Raw genomic sequence first — 18,536 nt, 5'->3', positions numbered from 1 at the left:
GAAAAGACAGCTTCACACACAGTTTGATATCTATACGGCTCTCTCTGCGTCAGAGGTTGTCAAAGGTTTAATTGACAGAGACGAATCGTTGCCATTTAGGAGTAAGATCACATGTTTGAATCGAGATTGTGATCTTTTAACGCTTAATCGTGCAGCTCTTCTAGTAATTACTGTACTGTACTGTACACTAGTTTCGTCACACACTCAAAATTAGGGCTGCACAATATATTGAAATTATTGAAATATCGCAAATGTATATATCGCGACATGCCTATCGCCACCGCTTGCAATAACTGTGGTCATGAACACAAGACAGAGAAAATCACTCGCTCTCGGCTAAATAACTTTAGTAGCTTTAATGAGAATCAGGATATATTTAATTCATACAGTGAAAACTAAGCAGTGTTTTAGTTTTACATTTGATTATTCAGTTTCTGTTGTTAATAACCCTAATGTAGGATAACCTGAACCCCTAAACCACTGATGTTAAAATAACTCTTCTTACGCCACAGTAAAACACTGATGTTCACTGGCAGAAGCTGTAGGGATGTTTTCTCGTCAGAAAAAGAATGTGAAACACATGTAGGTTATATCATTTTAAATATATTTTAAAGATAATTTAAGTTTATTTTACACACTTTAGGCATTACCATATCGAATATCGCATTATTTAATGAGTTATCGCATATCGCACTTTTCTTCAATATCGTGCAGCCCTACTCAAAATATAAAAATATTTACTTTTTTCCAGTGACAAATCATTTTTTATAGTTATATAAATAGCATGTCTAATGTTATTTAAATATCTAGGTCTATTGACTGCATTCATAAAAATTGTCATTTGCAACATGCCATTGTTCTTGTAATTCTTGATTCAGTATTTCTCAGTTTTGCTTTCCTTTTTTTAATATTTTTTTTACAGAAAAATATAACATGGGCTTCAAGATTGTGCGTACGGAGAGTCGTCTTGTGCGTGGCATGCTGGTCAATCATGGATTCCATGAGGTAAATCTGTAAACTCAACTTTATTTATATAGCGCCACTAAAAACAACAATTGTTGACCGAGGTGCTGTACACTATATCAGATATCATCAGCATTTAAAACCATGTACAGCAAAATTACAAAAACAGAACACCGAACAGACCAGACACAGCATAAATCAGCTACAGTTATAAGCCAAAGAAAAGTGATAGGTTTTGGGTTTTGCTGTAAACTCCTGCAGTGTAGAGGCAGTTCTGATAAAAACAGGTCGGCTGTTCCAAAGTCTTGGTGCAGAAACGGCTCGATCTCCTCTCGTTTTCAATCTAACCCGAGGAACATTCAACAGTCTCTGGTTGGATGACCTAAGAGACCTTCCAGGATTGTGGATGGATAATAAATCAGAAATGTATACAGGAGCCAATCCATTCAAGGATTTAAAAACCAGCATCAAGACTATATAATAAAATCAATTCTGTAACGGATTGGGAGCCAGTGCCAGTGCAGTGCTAAACATTAGCCATGTTAGGGAATGAAATGTTCTATACACTATATGCTGTCACATTTAAATGCAGTGGATGAGTGGCGTCAATAATTAGTCTAATCGTAATAATTAGTCAAGAAAAAGGTTCAAAATCATATCTGATAGGACCACTGCTTTATTTGGCTAGTTCAGTTCAGTTTAGCAACACAAGTATCAAGGGTTCAACCTGCAATTCAGTTTCTTCAGGCTGAGCTCCAGTACAGTGGTTAGTGTTTATGAGGGCTCAATACAATACAGCTCAAATGTAATAGCAATGAAAATGACTGTAAATTAATAACTTTAGACTTTTTAAAGTATCTTTTTCATTTTTTTTACTTTACCCTGGCCTAGAATAATATTGTTTTCTGTTTAGGTGCATCCAAATAGCAATGATTTTAACCTGATGTGGACTGGCTCGCACCTGAAGCCCTACCTCCTGCGCTCTCTACAGGATTTCCAGAAAGTCAACCACTTTCCCAGGTGTGTATGTCACCACAGTTCGGTTCTTGCTCAAACGTGCTGCGTAACACACGAGAATGAACCTCATTGGTTCTTGCAAGTCAAGCAAGCATGCTTCAGCTTTGGGGCCCATATTTGTATATATGTGACCCAGTCACGAGTCGCACGGGTATATTTGTGGCAATAGCCAACAATACATTGTATGGGTCAAAATGATAGATTTTTCTTTTATGCCAAAAATCATTAGGATATTAAGTGAAGATCATGTTCCATGAAGATATTTAGTAAATTTCCTACCATAAATATAGAAAACATTTATTTTTGTGAGTGAATGCAGCACAATCATGAACATAAATGGACAACTTTAAAGGAGATTTTCTCAGTGTTTCGATTTTTTTGCACCCTCAGATTCCAGATTCCAGAATAGTTGTATCTCGGCCAAATATTATCATATCCTAACAAACCATACATCAATGGAAAGCTTATTTATTCAGCTTTCATATGATGTATAACTCTCAATTTTAAAAAAATTGAAGCATGTGACTGGTTTTGTGGTCCAGGGTCACATATGTACATATGTTTTTCTATATGTATGTTTGCTGATCAAAAGCGTCAAAATGACCTTCATTGTTTGGATTTCATGATAAAATTGACACAATTTAAAAGTTGTAACTTTATGTCTTATCAAAAGGAACATAACACAAAGCTTATAGGATGTGAGGCGCACTAAGTTTTGTTCACACATCAACTGAAAACAGCTCAGTAAAAGATTGATCGTGGGGTTTAAGATCTGATAATGGTTTTCAGTAATGAATGGATTATATAGCTATGTAAGCATTTAGCTCAATTTGTCCACCATCTTTGATAGATTTTAAGTAAGCAGTGCGTTATGGGGTGGCCTTTACTTTAAAGGATATGCGATACTGGTTTATAATTTGGCCATCTTATTTCAATAGAAAATAAGTTTTCTTATAAGACAGCGTAATTGTGCTTCGTGTTAGGACTCACAGGTGATTTGTAACACGTTTCTTTCATCCGAAAGTTGCTTGTGTTCAAACAAACACTAGTTTGTGGTGTGCAGTCAGTGTGTTTCCCCCCAAAGTCACACACACTCTCACTCAGCAACAACGACGTCGACACAACCGGCCTTCCAAGTGGGCGGACGGCATGTATTCATTGGCAGTTTGAGCCGAGTACATTTTGTTTGGAAGAACCAGCGCAATAGATCAAACCGAGCTTGCGCTGCCACTGTGGTGTTATTTTAAGGGTTTATGTTCCCCCCGCTATCTCAGACGCTAACCTCATCCTCAGCACTTACGGTCAATGCTCCCGTTGCTTTCCAGGTCGTTCGAGCTCACGCGGAAAGACCGGCTCTACAAAAACATCCAGAGGATGCAGCAAACCCACGGCTTTCAAAACTTCCACATCGTACCCCAGACCTTTGTGCTTCCGGCCGAGTACCAGGAATTCAGCAGTGAGTGGGCACATGTCTGTGTTTGGCTGTTAACATGAACGACATCAGTAAGAAAGATGTGTCTGCTTCTCTGCTGGGCTTTGATAACACTCTCTCTCTCTGTCCTCATGTTTACCTCAGGCTCCTTCAGCAAAGACAAGGGTGCGTGGATCATCAAACCTGTGGCGTCCTCCAGGGGCAGGGGCATCTACCTGGTCAGCAATGTAAGTGATTAAGGGGATATGCTCCCAAAAATGGCATAAAATGCCCCCAAAATTCAAGATAACAGGGCAAAAAATGACCCGCACAATTCATCTAAATCTATTATGGCTGTCATGATTAAAGTGAAATGTGGAAATGAATGAAAAGTGTGCTCACATTGAATCAGAATACTTTTTGTGCATTGAGCATTATAACCAATTTCACAAGTTTATTTTATTTTATAAATCTTAATCTCTAAAGTTTCCTCCTTTTCCAGGCACTTTTGTTGCATGTCTACCCTAGTGAAAAATAAAAATGATGTGATGTATTTGAAATACATTTATTTTATGCTAAGTATACTACAAATACATTTACATATTTATGTATAAATACCCTGCAATTGTACGGTTGGTATACTAAATTAATATACTTAATATATAATATAAAGTCTGCTAAATTGGAACAACTAATTTTGTACATTAGTATTTAGTACTTTAGTTATCCAGAAATAGTGCTGAAGTTCAACTAACGATATACTTCAATATATTTGATTGTGCTAAAGTGGAACTATTGCAAGAATACTTTAGGTACACTTTAAAAATCTTGTATTTAAAGACTGATATTATACAGAGATCATACTATCCTTACTAATAGTGATATTAAACACACTTTAAGGCTTAAAGGTGCTGTATGTAACTTTTTCACTCTACTAAAGCATAAAAATACCATAATATGTTTGCATATATTGAGGAAACATGCTAAGTTCACACACTCGTTTCTCTGAAAAAAAACACTTCTACAGCCAGTTATTTTACTTATGAAATGTGCTTTTCCAGGCTGGAATGTTTGGTTTTGTTTTGGTCTATAATATTGCATGTTGCCAATTTGCCAATTTTCATTGTCCATTGCGCTCGTTCCTGTTGCGTGTGCTCAAACTGGTGATCCGTGTGAGCGTTGAGTCTGAGGAGGCGGGAGAAACAACGATCTCCGATATTTAGAATTTGGACTGCAGTACCTATTTCCACCACTAGCTGTCATTCTTACAGACTGCACCTTTAATAGTAAGAAATGTGCATTGTGCAATAAAGAAGTATTTTAATTACAATATTTATATCAGTAAGTCTCCAGTGATATGTCAGTAAATATCAGGGATGTGATTCTTCTTACGGATTAATCCGGAATTCCGCCTAAAATCATGACCCACGCGAATCACGCAAAGCTACAGCGTGCGCGACATGAAAGTCCCCTCTAAATTAGTGATGATAGCTGAGAGAACTAAAGAAAAGTTTAGTCTGATTACACTTAAGGCCTGTGATATTAATCTAATTTTATTTTCGATTTTGGCTTCCTTTGATTATAAAAAGAAGATATTTGAGTTAAAACTATTAAAAGCTAATGCAGCTTCCTTCCCATCAGTCATTCTGACTGCTGTTAAATGCTGTCTCTACTGTTGTTAAATTACAGGGTGTGTTTGATCATAAAAAGAGCTATTAACAGCACAATAATCCATGCAATAGACGCTGTTTCCAACTTCAAGGTGGTTTATGTGTGTGCACTCCGAAACGATCAAATACACACAAACATATATCAAAATGACCGGCTTGGAGAGTATTTACTTTACGATTTCACCGTTAATGCGAATCAAACAACAAAAGACAAAGAGAAGATCATTCACAGCTCTTGAATTTACCTTTTTGCTTGGTTGATGTGGCTTTAAGCTACTTCACTGCATAGAGTGTTTATCATGGGAAACTAACATGCTTCTGTAATCTGACAGTTTTGTTCTGTTCTGCTTAATAACACATGCTTGGTGTTTCAGCCGAGTCAGATCCCCCTGGAAGAGAATATCCTGGTGTCCCGGTACATCAGCAATCCTCTACTGATTGACGGTGAGTCTACGACACACACACTCACAGATTCAACTCATTAGGTATAACAAATGTTTTTACATTCAGTTTGTTTCTTTTGCGTCTGCAGATTTTAAGTTTGACGTGCGTCTGTACGTGCTGGTGACCTCTTACGACCCTCTCCTGATCTATCTCTATGAGGAAGGGCTGGCCAGGTAATTCATTTACATCATCCAGGCTATCTAACAGTCACTGTCGCACCTGTAAGACATTTGTGTGTATGAGCAGTTTTAGCTCAAAATTACAGACGAGTCTGACGAGTGTCTTCCCGGTAATGTGCCTGCGAGTTTGAGCCACGCACTAGAAATATGCTTATTATGACTAGTATTATTATTAAATAACATTTTATTAATACATGCAAAAACCTTTCTGTCAAGAGATTGAGAAATGAATTACTAAATGGTGCGTGCAGATTATATTTTAAATTGTGAAGCTAATCCATGGAGTTTATAAGATTAGTTTATTTTTATATAGTGTAGAAGAATAGAGCATAACCGTGTTTGTGCATCAGTGTCTGTATTATACACTATAGGTGCAGAACTTTAATGTAGGAAACTTGTCAATCTTTGTACCTTGATCTTCATATTTACATGAAGTCAGCTAAAAAAATAAATAAAGCTGTCATTATGATATTGCCTTATTGTTAAACTGGTAAATGGTAAAAAAAAATAAAAAAAAGTCTTTCAGTATAATTGTACAAGTGTCCTCCTTCAGCTCGAGCTTCACGAGTCTTTCTGTGTCAAATCTGCTCTGATTTATCAAGGAAACGCAAGAATAACTTTGATATTGTTAGTAATATTTCAGCTGGACTGAAGCAGCTTCGCTTTACTTGATTATCATACATCATTTATTATCATAATCATGCGTATCAAATATGATCATCAGGCTTTTGAGGAAGGTTTATTTGTTCATCTCAATCATTGTTGCATTGCATTGCATTATATGGTTTAAAACTACAGAGCTTTGATCATAAACTAAGCATTTAAATATCATAATACTAAGACATTGTTGGCAGATATTGATATTTATCTGTATTTTATGTAAGTATCTGCTATACTGTTATAAAGATCTCATTGATTTTCATTAAAAGCATCAGAATTTGATCTTACTTTTTGTCCATATTAATATCAGCATCTGCACTAAATTGCATATTTTTGCTAAGTTTGGGCCTGTGAATAAAAAGGCGTTTTTTTCCCCTCCATATTCTCTCTATATCAGACTATGAGAGCCATAAAAGCCTGATGTGTCAATATGATACTTAGCAAAATAAACTGTTCCAGTTCAAAAAACTGATTTTTCTGACTAGTATTTCATATTTTATGCTTAACACTGTTTAAATGCTGTTGAAATCATGTTTGTAATAGAAAATAGCAGCACAGATACTTCAAATTACAACAAAATAAAATAACAATAAAAAACATATATATGGCCTGTGGGATTATTCAATATGGAAAGAGATATTGAATAAGAGATATCTTATTCAAGATATGATTCCTCCAGAAGGAAGTTTGACTTTGATATTAGCTGATTTTATTGATGGTTTCATAAAGATCGGATGTTGTTGATAAAGCCTGTTGTTCCAGACATATTTCCAGTGCTTCGATTTGGAAATATGTCAGTTGTTCAATTTTCAAAAACTTTCGGGGGGAATCAGCCTACAAAATTGCTTTTTTTTTGTTAAATCATTGTCTCTGTGTATTAAGCTGATGTTTTAACCCCCCCCAAAAGTTATCCCTTTATGACAGTAAAAGAGCACAAACACTAGATGGCAGCAGAGATGTGTCCAGGAAAGTTGGACGGCTCATCTAGGCCTCAAACAAAGCTTTCCATTGTCTCATTGCTGGAAGGACATTGACAAACGTTTGTTTTTTGTGTTTTTTTTTAATAGCTTTTTTTTTATGTGTTTAAAGCACCAAGGAAATCTGACATTTGTTAAAAAAAATTTTTTTTAAAGCGAGCACATTCTCAGGCTTATATAATTATCTTTTTAAATGATTTCTTCTACCTGAAAAGGCTCTTTTTATGATATTTTTACACAAGCCACAAATAGTAGTGTCAAAGTTTTGTGTGGAAAGTCTCCCGATCGCTCCGAATCCTGGACGGAGCGCCTGTGAAACGCATTCAGTCTAGATCTGCACACAGTCCTGCTTCTGGCACCGAGAGGAGAGCGTTTTCTCAGACATGCGAGTGAGAAGCTCAAACAAATCCTCCGATTTTTTGGATGGCGTGCGGAGTGAAGCCGTGTGAAGTGGATGAGCAGTGCATTGTGGGCCGCTGTGGTGTGTGTTTTCAGCAACCGCTGGCTCCACTTTTATCTCGGAGATCCCGACGCTTTGAAGGCGTTCAGGTGCTCTCGGTGTGCCAGGACATTCTTCCTTCACTCGCCCTCCAGCTCTAGGACAAATCACTGAAGATTACGTTAATAACACTTGTTCTGTTATGGGTTGTGATTATGCGGTATTCTCGCGATACCATTATGTGCAGTTTATAAGGAGATTTCATCAAACATTGATAAAAGGCCACATTAGTGTGTCAACTAACAAAAAGCAATACATTTGTTCTATATTTCTGATATATATATATATTCTACATTTGTTATATATAGTTCTGTATTTATTCATCTTTAATTGTTCATTGTAAGTTCATGTCAGGTTAGGTCTGTTTAAATAATATTAACAGTTTTAATAATGTATTAGTAATTGCTGAAATTAACTTTAGCTTTAGCTTTAGAAGTATTTTTAATTGTTAATGTTAACAAATGGAACCTTATTCCTTAAGTGTCAGTGATGACATGTTTTTGTCGGCCAACCTGTTGGTTTCTGCAACAAAAACCCAATAGAGTTGTTTCATTGGCTTTTTGATTATTGCAATAAATAAGCCTTGTGACCAACAAAAGTTTATGATTCATACTTGTTTTGATCATCATGATGATCTTCAGAAACGAACAGAACATTTATGGATTTTGAAGCCTAAATAAAATACAAAGTCGAAAAGCTAAACGAACTACACCACGGTCGCATGACTTCAACGTCACCACCTTTAAAGTCACAATGAAATCAAAATTGACAATTCTTTTTTTTTTTAATGAAATATTGCAGTATTTAATATAGATGATTTATATGTACTCATCATTATTGTTTTAAATTCCTGTTCCTGGTAATCTTGACTCAGAATAAGTTCCTCTTCCAGCATCTCTTCTCTTCTCTGATGACGAGGGCGGGGCTATAACCTGTCACTCACATGAGATCAGCCAATAGCAAACCACAACCAGCCAATCAATTCCCCACAGACACAATCAAGCCCCGCCCACATCTGTTCTTGTTCCAGAAGCGTTTCACTCGATATACGACACAATAGAGAAGAAAAGACTTGCACAACTTCTGTTTCATGCTGACTTTAAGCTTCAACAACTCTTTCAGCCTTTATTTAAAAAACATTTTTCCCTGAAAGTTTGAGTTAGAATAGTTTGCAAGAGCGTGATTATAAACACAGCGATGCTGTGAAAGCGACTAGTGAGTAGATGAGTTCATCTGTTCGTTTAATGTCTGACAACCTGTCATCCCATTTAGACACTTGTTAGAAAGTAAAAAAAAAAAAACTTTAAAACTTTAAAATATCACAAGGTGGCATTACTGATGTATTTATAGAATAAAACATGCATAAAAATACCTCGAGTATTTCAGGCATTTCAGGCATTTAACCAAAAACCCCATTGACTTCAGGACTTCAGGACCCGGAAGAGCTGAAACACAACTCGTTCAGGAGTTATGGCCTATGAAAATACATCATCCCTGCATTACTGTTGCTCATGTTCAGTGATTCGAGACATTCCTAAACTCATGTATGTTGTTGAGGAGAGTGTGCTGCTACTTTACTAAATGATCAGCGTATTTTACCTGCGGCACCACCACCAAAATATAATAATCTAGTGCTATCTAGGTATTGATCTTGTACTTTTCTAAAGTATAAACGTGACCCTGGACCACAAAACCACTCACATGGGTCAATTTTTTTTTAGATTGAGATGTATACATCACCTGAAAGCTGAATAAATAAGCTTACCAATTGATGTATGGTTTCTGAGATACAACTATTGAAAATCTGGAATCTGAGGGTGCAAAAAAATCGAAACATTGAGAAAATCTCCTTTAAAAGTTGTTCATTTATGTTCATGATTGTGCTGCATTCACTCACAAAAATAAATGTTTTATATATTTACGGTAGGAAATTTACTAAATATCTTCATGGAACATGATCTTTACTTAATATCCTAATGATTTTTGGCATAAAAAAAAATCTATAATTTTGACCCATATAATGTGTTGTTGGCTGTTGCCGCAAATATACCCGTGCGACTCGTGACTGGGTCACATGTGGCTTATAGAGGATATGTTTGATTGATTAAACCCCATCGTACAGTCATCATGACCATGTTGGTCCTAACGCTGGTGGACGATGATGGAGATCTGCTAGTTTTAGTTTGATGACTGCTTGCTTTGGTACTTCACCTGTTTATTCTTTTCAACAGGTCCGTTAAGTGTCATAATCGCTATAAAGCTCATGTTTTCCTTCTCGGTTGTGTGTGTTGTAGGTTTGCCACGGTGAAGTATGACCACGCCACAGCAAACATCAAAAACCAGTTCATGCATCTGACCAACTACAGTGTCAACAAAAAGAGCAGCGACTACGTCAGGTGAGCAAGCAGAGATTTGTAGTGGCGTCGCGCCGCGCGGACACACAGATTTCCAGACTCCTGCTGTTAAGTGCAGTGTTTGTGTGCCAACATCTGCTGGTATTTTAATGACACCGTTTGAACAGAAAAACAGAGGCTGTGCTGTATAATGTAGATGTATTGTAAAGGGTGCTGACTCCTACTCCGGTCTATTTTACACAGTCAAGTAGATTGTACACAATAAAAGTTGTGATAAAATGTTCAATAACTGTTTTGCATTATAGCTCTTTTAAATTTAACTAGATTAAACAAGCAGCAAAAGCAGTTTTGTTTTTTCCTCAATTAAATAGATTCATATTTCTGGGTTCTCAGCCCAAACAAATTAAAATAATTAATAATACACTCCTGGTCAAAAGTTTGAAATCGTTAGGACTTTAAAAAAAGTCTCTTCTGCTCATCAAGGCTGCAATTATTTGATCAAAAATACAGTAAAAAGTGAAATATCATTATTACAATTTAAATCAGCTGTTTTCTATGTGAATTTATAGTAAAGTGTAATTTATTCCTGAGATCAAAGCTGAATTTTCATCATCATTACTCCAGTCTTCAGTGTCACATGATCCTTCAGAAATCATTCTAATATGATGTTAAAAAATAAAACATTAAAAAATCTTAATTAGACCCAACTTTTGGGCGGTAATGTAAAGAGAGTTATGATAAACTAGCCAAACTATCACTATCAGCCAATTAAAGTATCAGCTCCTGAATTTGAATTTAAATGCAAAAATTAAATGTAAGTAGAGTTCAATGCTGGCTTGACAAGTTTTTATTTAATTTTAAAAAGCATTTTAAAGTTTAAAGGATGAATAGAATTGAAATGTCACCTATATGGATGGGACAATATATTGAATTTCAAAATATTGTTAACAAATAAAAAAATGAATATATTGAAATGTGCAACATGTTTTCTGCCCATGTGATCATAAATCATCAAAATATATATATTTTTGCAGTATTTATGGAAGATGTAAATTATTTTTGAAGAGAAAGTTTTATTTTCAGTTAATATTTTTAATAATTATTTTTTAATGAATTGATCAGCAGATCATTATTGTGATCTTAGACACATTTGAGCGTGTTTAAACCTACTGAACCAAAATCAATGTGAGAAAAGTCTTTCCATCTACATGTGCGTAAGGTTATGATACAATAATCTTTAATGCCTGATGGCAGCGACATGCCATAAAGCATCATGCATGTACAGTAATGAGAACCGATCTAAGCTGTCAGAAATAATAGTTAAATAATCACTTAAACGGCTCAGGAATGTGACTTCAAATGCAAGCTAATCCTTGTGTTTGCTAATCATGTCAACATTGTTACGTTGTGCCCACTTCTCAGTACTGTTTTTGTAGTGCTGACAGTCAGGGTTTCTCTTCCTTTCAGCTGCGATGACCCTGAAGTAGAGGATTATGGGAACAAATGGAGCATGAGCGCAATGCTGAGGTATTTGAGACAAGAAGGCAAAGACACCACATGTGAGTAAACCTAAGATGCGTGTTTAACACATCTGACATTCAGAAGCACTAATCCACAGTCATTCATGTGGAGACTGACACGCTTGTTACTCCTGACAAACAGCGCTGGATTTATGACTCGCATTATGACTCACTTGGTGGATCTCATTTTTGAGATGATTCAGATTTGAAATTCTGTCACTGCACATTTTATTTTGTCTGATATTTTTTGAATAAAGTGTTTTTTGTCAAATAAGTTTAATTTCATTTAACAACTCATTTGCACAATTAAATGATTATATCATAAGTAAATATATCCACCAATTTAGACAAAAAACATACAAATCCTGACAACTTGAACACTTACTCTTCTGTTTGAATTCTACTTGGGGAACATGAAGATGGAACAATTTTTCATTCAGTCAAAAAAGTTTTGCCTTCTGAGAAACTTTGCGTTTGCTTTTTAAAATGTTGCATCCTCTCACAAAATTTTGCAAGCGAATGCAAAACTGGTGATGGAAATAATGAGATGGGAGGAAAAATATTTTCATTCTTTCCAAAAAAAAGTGTTATGTTCCCCTGAGAGACGTTGTGTTTGCTTTCTGAACGTTTTGCGTTCTCTCTTTTCTGGAACAAAGCAAAAGTTCTGCTTTCCCTTGAGAAACGTTACGTTTACTTGCAAAACTAGTGCTGGAAAATAATATGAGATGGGAGGAAAAATGTTTTGATGCTTTTGTGAGTGGTCATGTTTGGCATGATGCAGAGAATATATAAATGTTTAAATAAGCTGATGCTTGCTTCTCTGTGTGTGTCAGTGCTCATGGGTCAGATCGAGGATCTGATCATTAAAGCTGTTCTGAGTGCTGAGATCCACATCGCCACAGCCTGCAAGATGTTCGTCCCTCATCGGTGCAACTGCTTCGGTAAGACGCCGCATATGATGGGACATTTTGGCTAATCAATATTTTTTGAAGTTACACCGTGTCCTAACTACACGCGACGAGTGTTTGTCCTAACCAGCCGCGACGGCGACACGCGACGATTCCATTTTAGAAACGGTTTCTATTTTTCTGGAACAACAAACACAGAGTGTGGCAATGATAATCTCAGGTACTGTTCATGTGCTTTATTTAATGTTAAAAGCATGTAATGTGACTTTGAATATCATTTAGTGCTCCAGCTTTGTAGCTGTAAAAGCAACAATGGATAATTCAACTCAGATCTTGAAATTAAACAAATGGAAACAAGAACGTTCAAACTGTGAACAAGTGTATTCTTTGACAAATATTGTTTTAGTAACTCAGTAGCCTATGTGTTTTTAATAATGTTTAAATGGTGTAATATTTGTGAATTTGATTATGTAGCTACTTATCCATTTTCTTGCGAGTGCCGTCGAGATTACTCTCTGGTGCCGTGCACTCGCCGCGAGACTCCACCCACACACTGCTCTGATTGGCTGACTCCGCCCACACGCTGTTCTGATTGGCTGTGGGTTTTGATTGATTTTGACGCATCTCGCAGTCGCGTCTAGTGTGGACAGACAAATTATTTGTCGTTGGAATCTTATCGCATCGCGTCTGGTTAGGACACGGTGTTAAGGCTTGCAGATAGCCAATACGATGGCTTATATTATACATCAATGTTGTTTTTCCTGTTTTTAAACAAAAAAATCAGGCATAAAAAAACTCAATATTGTGGTAACTGATTGGTACTTTTGAAACAAGGTTTCAAACCCTATAGATCAGCATTATTATTTTACTGTGTGATCATTGTAAACCCCAGAGTAAAGGCAGGTTTGCAGTGAATAAAGTCTGTACTGCGTCCCGCACGATCTCTGCTGTGTGCTTGAGCAGAGGAACGCAGACTTTACTGTGTGACGGACTGTTTATGGAGGTGAAAACAGAACGATATTCGCTGCCAGAGTAAAGTGCAGTCCAAATGTTAAATACCTGCATGAGGTCAAACACATTATCCTCCAGAGTAATCACTGACTCATTCAATTCATCACTTCTCTGATTCATGTTAATATTAATTAACATATTTGCAGGGTTATTAACTCAAACTAAAACTATAAAAAACATTGTTAATTAATATTAACCTGCAATAAAATTAAAATATCAACATTAGATGAAAAACCTGGTAACATGTTACAGTAATGTCTCGATTAGTTAACATTAGTTAAAGGGATGGTTCGGAGTAAAATCAACCTAGGGTCCTTTGCACCATGACCTCGAGCCAAACACCCCCCAGAAGCCTTTTTCCCTTGGTCGAACATTATTAAAGTTTGAGCTTATTTAGAGATATCAGCCGGATGGATTAGTGCAGGCGCTAATGGATCCAAGGCTGTATCTGGTAAATTACCACACTAATAATGCCCAGAATGGTACCCAACTTCTACAGTAGTACAAATAGGTTCTGTACTCATAAAACGAGGCATTGGAAAGTTTGTAAGTACATCAGGAGTTTATTTAAATAACACTTGCCTGATGGCTAATGCTACCGCTAACCCGGACGTCGACGTCACTTCAGTGATGTGGGAAAAGCATGTAAGAGTCCTGGCAGAAAGCGATGCATAAGGATGTAGTGTAACGACGAATTATTATTTTTTCCGAAGTGTTAACAACTAATAATTGTTGCAAACTGGTACTACCAACAAAATATTAGTGCATTCCTGGAACTGGGCGTCGTTACACTACATCCTTATGCAAAGTTAGAAAGCAGGAAATTCACTTCTGTCAGAAGCCCTGGTTCCGTTCCTGGTTGTAGGTCAGGTTCTCTTATTTAAAGGGGTCATTTAATGCCATTTTTGTACAAGCTAATATGATTATTTAGGGTCTAAATTAAAAGTTTGTAATATACTTTAATTAAAAATTCTCATTAGTATTGTAAGAAAACACTCATTTTACCTGGTCAAAAACAGCTCTGTTTTCAGCACGCCGTTTCAGTGCATGTGTCTTTAAATGATAATGAGCTTTGCTCACCCCGATTTGCAAATATTAATATATTAATAAAGGTTAATAAAACGTTACACTTACTTCTTCTGGAGGTTCATCAGGAACACGTAAGTACCGATTATTTTTTTCAAAACCAGCTTTACTGACCCTCGTTTGTAAAGCTGTCTGGTGTGAAATGATTCGCGCAAACATGAAAGCATGGACGTTGATCGTGGGGAATCCCCGCGTCAATGCTTTGGCATATTCCCTTCAAAAACAAAACTCAGCCACTGTGTCTTCAGCAGTTCGGATTTAGGAACATCAAAATGACTGCTGTGTTCCTTATTACACCCAAGAACAGAACACCACAATCGCTTAGACGACGCCATTCTGCTCCAGCATATCAATGCACTATGATGACAGACAGCTTGCTCACGAGCGAGGGCGGGTCTGTGTTTGAAACGCTGCTGTCAATCACCCATCATGGGAGGGGCGTCGATTTTGTGACGTCACAATATCGAACAGCTTGATTTGAGACAGGAGGAAACATATAAGAAGATAAAAAAAAACCCACTGGATGGATTTTTATCATTTTATGATGGTTGTGTACAGGCACTGCCAACACACATTTCAGTACAATCAACTTGTAAAAGTACATGTACCATTATATGACCCCTTTAAAGGTTGAAGAAGCGGTGTCTTTTTCACTCTTTATGGCGTACCTTTATTCGTTCCAGTATTTCCAGAGTAGGCAGTACCTGTGAACTGTTGTAATGCTAGGATCTGTGTAGATTTAACTTACATCTTTCTGTTCGCTGCAGTGTTTGTCATTCCTCTGTAACGTGTCTGTAGACATAATATTTCCTGGTTTAATCTCTGATAACAGTGCAGGTGCGTTGCTCCGCTATCGGACGATCACCTGCATGAAAAGGATATCTTTACCCAGTGTATGCCCTCATCTTGGTGCATGATGGATACTGGAGGAGGGCAGGGGGTTCACTTCACTGTGTCACATGACTGAATATGAGCCGCCCATGCAGGTGCATCAGTGGAATGTGATGGAGACAGTGTGAAATGAATAAAGTGGCCTGTTTAATATGGTAAAATAACTTTGTACGTCAGGGTCGTCCAGTCCTAATTAACCGCACCAGCAGCAGCTGATCTTCGGGGTCTCTACAAACTTCCGGCCAGGTGTTTTGGAGCTAAACTCTATTGTTGGAGCTAAACTCTATTGTTGGAGCTAAACTCTATTGTTGGAGCTAAACTCTATTGTTGGAGCTAAACTCTATTGTTGGAGCTAAACTCTATTGTTGGAGCTAAACTCTATTGTTGGAGCTAAACTCTATTGTTGGAGCTAAATGATTGTGAAGAGCGACTCACACAACCGTCTTATTGCTCTGGGACAGTCGTGTCTCCCACAGATCCTTTTTAGCCGAAATGTGTGAACCTGCGCATAAGCATCAGTGGCGTATGTTATTAAAATAATATTCTACTCCTCTGTGCGAGCTATAACATACAGCACAACAAGTGTAATATGGAAATAATGTTAGTGATGCACTGACACAAATTTCTTTACCAAAACACAGAAACTGAAATAAAAGTTTCAATTAGCTCTAAACTGAAGCTGAAAATAATGTATATACATTGAACATTCAACATATGGTGAACATAAACATTGAACATATATATATATATATATATATATTATGACATACAGTTCAGGAAATTATTGTTTTTATAATTTGAATTTTAGAGTATATTGTATGGAACTCTGAATAGAATGAAACTGAATATATCTGGATGAAACTTGAATATATATATATATATATATATATATATATATATATATATATATATATATATATATATATATATATATATATATATATATATATATATATATATACAGTATATAGAATACAAGTATGAATATATGAAATGAAAGTGCAAATTTGACAGTACTTAATGAATAATGTATAGTTATATCCTTGTTATCATTAGTAATATTCCATGACTTCTGAATTCCATGATTTTAAAAATGGCATTCCCTGAAAATTTATTATAGTTTGTTGAACTAGAAAACTTTTTTGCAACAGCTGGTCATATTTCAAACATCACAGACAGTGTGGAGTCTACATCCCGTTATCATGAGCATCATATTTTCATTATTGCAACATTCTTAATGCTTATGAGTAATCTTGTCCATCAAAGTGTTGCTTAAACATTATGCATCATCAAAGGAATTTATGAATCTCTTAGCACTCCAGGTAGAAGCTGATACACAAGTGCATGCATGGTATGCACCTGTGGAGTGCACATTCTGCATCACGTGTAGATAGGGGCTTCTGTGGGGGCTCCCTGTGAGGTGAGGGCATGTTTCCTTCTGTATTTATGTTTGCCTGATAAGCAGGAACTTCCAGAACTTCCATCTTCCAGTGAGGTTCACAGCATTCAGTCTTCCGCGATGCAATAGTGAATGAATTTCTTCATTAGTAGAACTGTACTGAATATGGTTACCAGTATTTTTCCCAGTACATGCATTACTGTAGCTCATCATTACTTAAGATTGCTGCTACTTTGCTAGTTTCATTCCATATATTCAGTTTCATTCCATATATTCAGTTTCATTCCATATATTCAGTTTCATTCCATGTATTCAGTGTTTCATTCCATATATTCAGAGTCCCATTCCATATATTCAGAGTCCCATTCCATATATTCAGTGTTTCATTCCATATATTCAGTTTCATTCCATGTATTCAGTGTTTCATTCCATATATTCAGTGTTTCATTCCATATATTCAGTGTTTCATTCCATATATTCAGAGATTCATTCCATATAATCAGAGATTCATTCCATATATTCAGTTTCATTCCATATATTCAGAGTTTCATTCTATATATTCAGTTTCATTCCATATATTCTGTGTTTCATTCCATATATTCAGAGATTCATTCTATATATTCAAGTTTCATTTTATATATTCAGGGCCCTATCTTGCACCCAGCGCAATTGACTTTGTACACTGACGCATGTATCATTCCTATTTTGCACCCGCGCAAAGCGCGTTTTTCCCTCCACAGAAGCACGTCGCTAAACTAGGGAATGAACTTGCGCTCCCTGGGCGGTTCAGCGCAAAAAAGGAGGCGTGTTCCGGCGCAAACGTTCCTTCATGCTATTTTGCAGGTTTAGAAAACAATTGCGCCACTAACCAGGAAAAAATAGTTTAAAGTCAGTGGCGCGTTGTGCATGTTATTCATATGCTAATTTAAGGGCGCATGCTTGGCCATAATCAATGTAGCGTGTGCACAACGCGCATACACTTTGATTCTCTCATCTACACAGAAGCAGCAGTTTTAATTTTTGCAAATCATACATTATTATGATAGATAGATAGATAGATAGATAGATAGACAATTTATTATAAAAGCATACATCTAGCTTACACATTTACCCAAATTATCATACACCTTTTTAACCGAAGTTAATTTGGGTGGGTTTCTCCATCCCCAACGTCCCTGACGAGAGCGTTGCTCTCCTTGGCTGTGAACAGCTCCTGGCGCGCGTCTGGCAAATCCGCCGTTATAATAGGAATCCGCTTTAGAACAAAGCGCGTCTGCTCTTAAAGGGAATGTGAGATGACGCTCTGATTGGTTTATTTCACGTTACGCCCAAACCACACCTATGAATAATGAAGCTACTTCAGACCAACCCATTTTAGATTTGCGCCTGGCGCAAGAGTCATTTATCCCGCTGGGAAAATAGCAACAGCGCCAAGACCCGCCCACAAAGTTACTTGCGATTTGCGCTTTGACACTTGCGTTTCAGATTGTTAAAATAGGGCCCTCAGTGTTTCATTCCATATATTCAGTGTTTCATTCCATATATTC

The 18,536-nt window shown here is 36.6% G+C and overlaps 1 protein-coding gene across 2 annotated transcripts in view; it reads left to right on the top strand.

Moving 5' to 3' along the window:
* The window catches only part of ttll5 (tubulin tyrosine ligase-like family, member 5), a 145,827-nt gene that overhangs the window by 2,948 nt on the left and 124,343 nt on the right, over positions 1-18,536 (top strand). For both annotated transcript variants that reach the window (XM_084097321.1, XM_084097320.1), the window contains exons 4-12: positions 923-1,005; positions 1,877-1,983; positions 3,306-3,436; positions 3,557-3,639; positions 5,436-5,505; positions 5,594-5,678; positions 10,115-10,216; positions 11,642-11,733; positions 12,528-12,635. In XM_084097321.1, the coding sequence (XP_083953447.1) occupies positions 923-1,005; positions 1,877-1,983; positions 3,306-3,436; positions 3,557-3,639; positions 5,436-5,505; positions 5,594-5,678; positions 10,115-10,216; positions 11,642-11,733; positions 12,528-12,635 (861 nt within the window). The remainder of the gene's footprint in view (positions 1-922; positions 1,006-1,876; positions 1,984-3,305; positions 3,437-3,556; positions 3,640-5,435; positions 5,506-5,593; positions 5,679-10,114; positions 10,217-11,641; positions 11,734-12,527; positions 12,636-18,536) is intronic.

Source organism: Abramis brama (genome assembly GCF_963993115.1).
Source record: "Abramis brama genome assembly, chromosome: 21".
NCBI classification, from domain to species: domain Eukaryota; kingdom Metazoa; phylum Chordata; class Actinopteri; order Cypriniformes; family Leuciscidae; genus Abramis; species Abramis brama.
The sequence above is the reverse complement of the archived record's forward strand: the minus strand, read 5'-3'. Positions and strand labels throughout refer to the sequence as shown.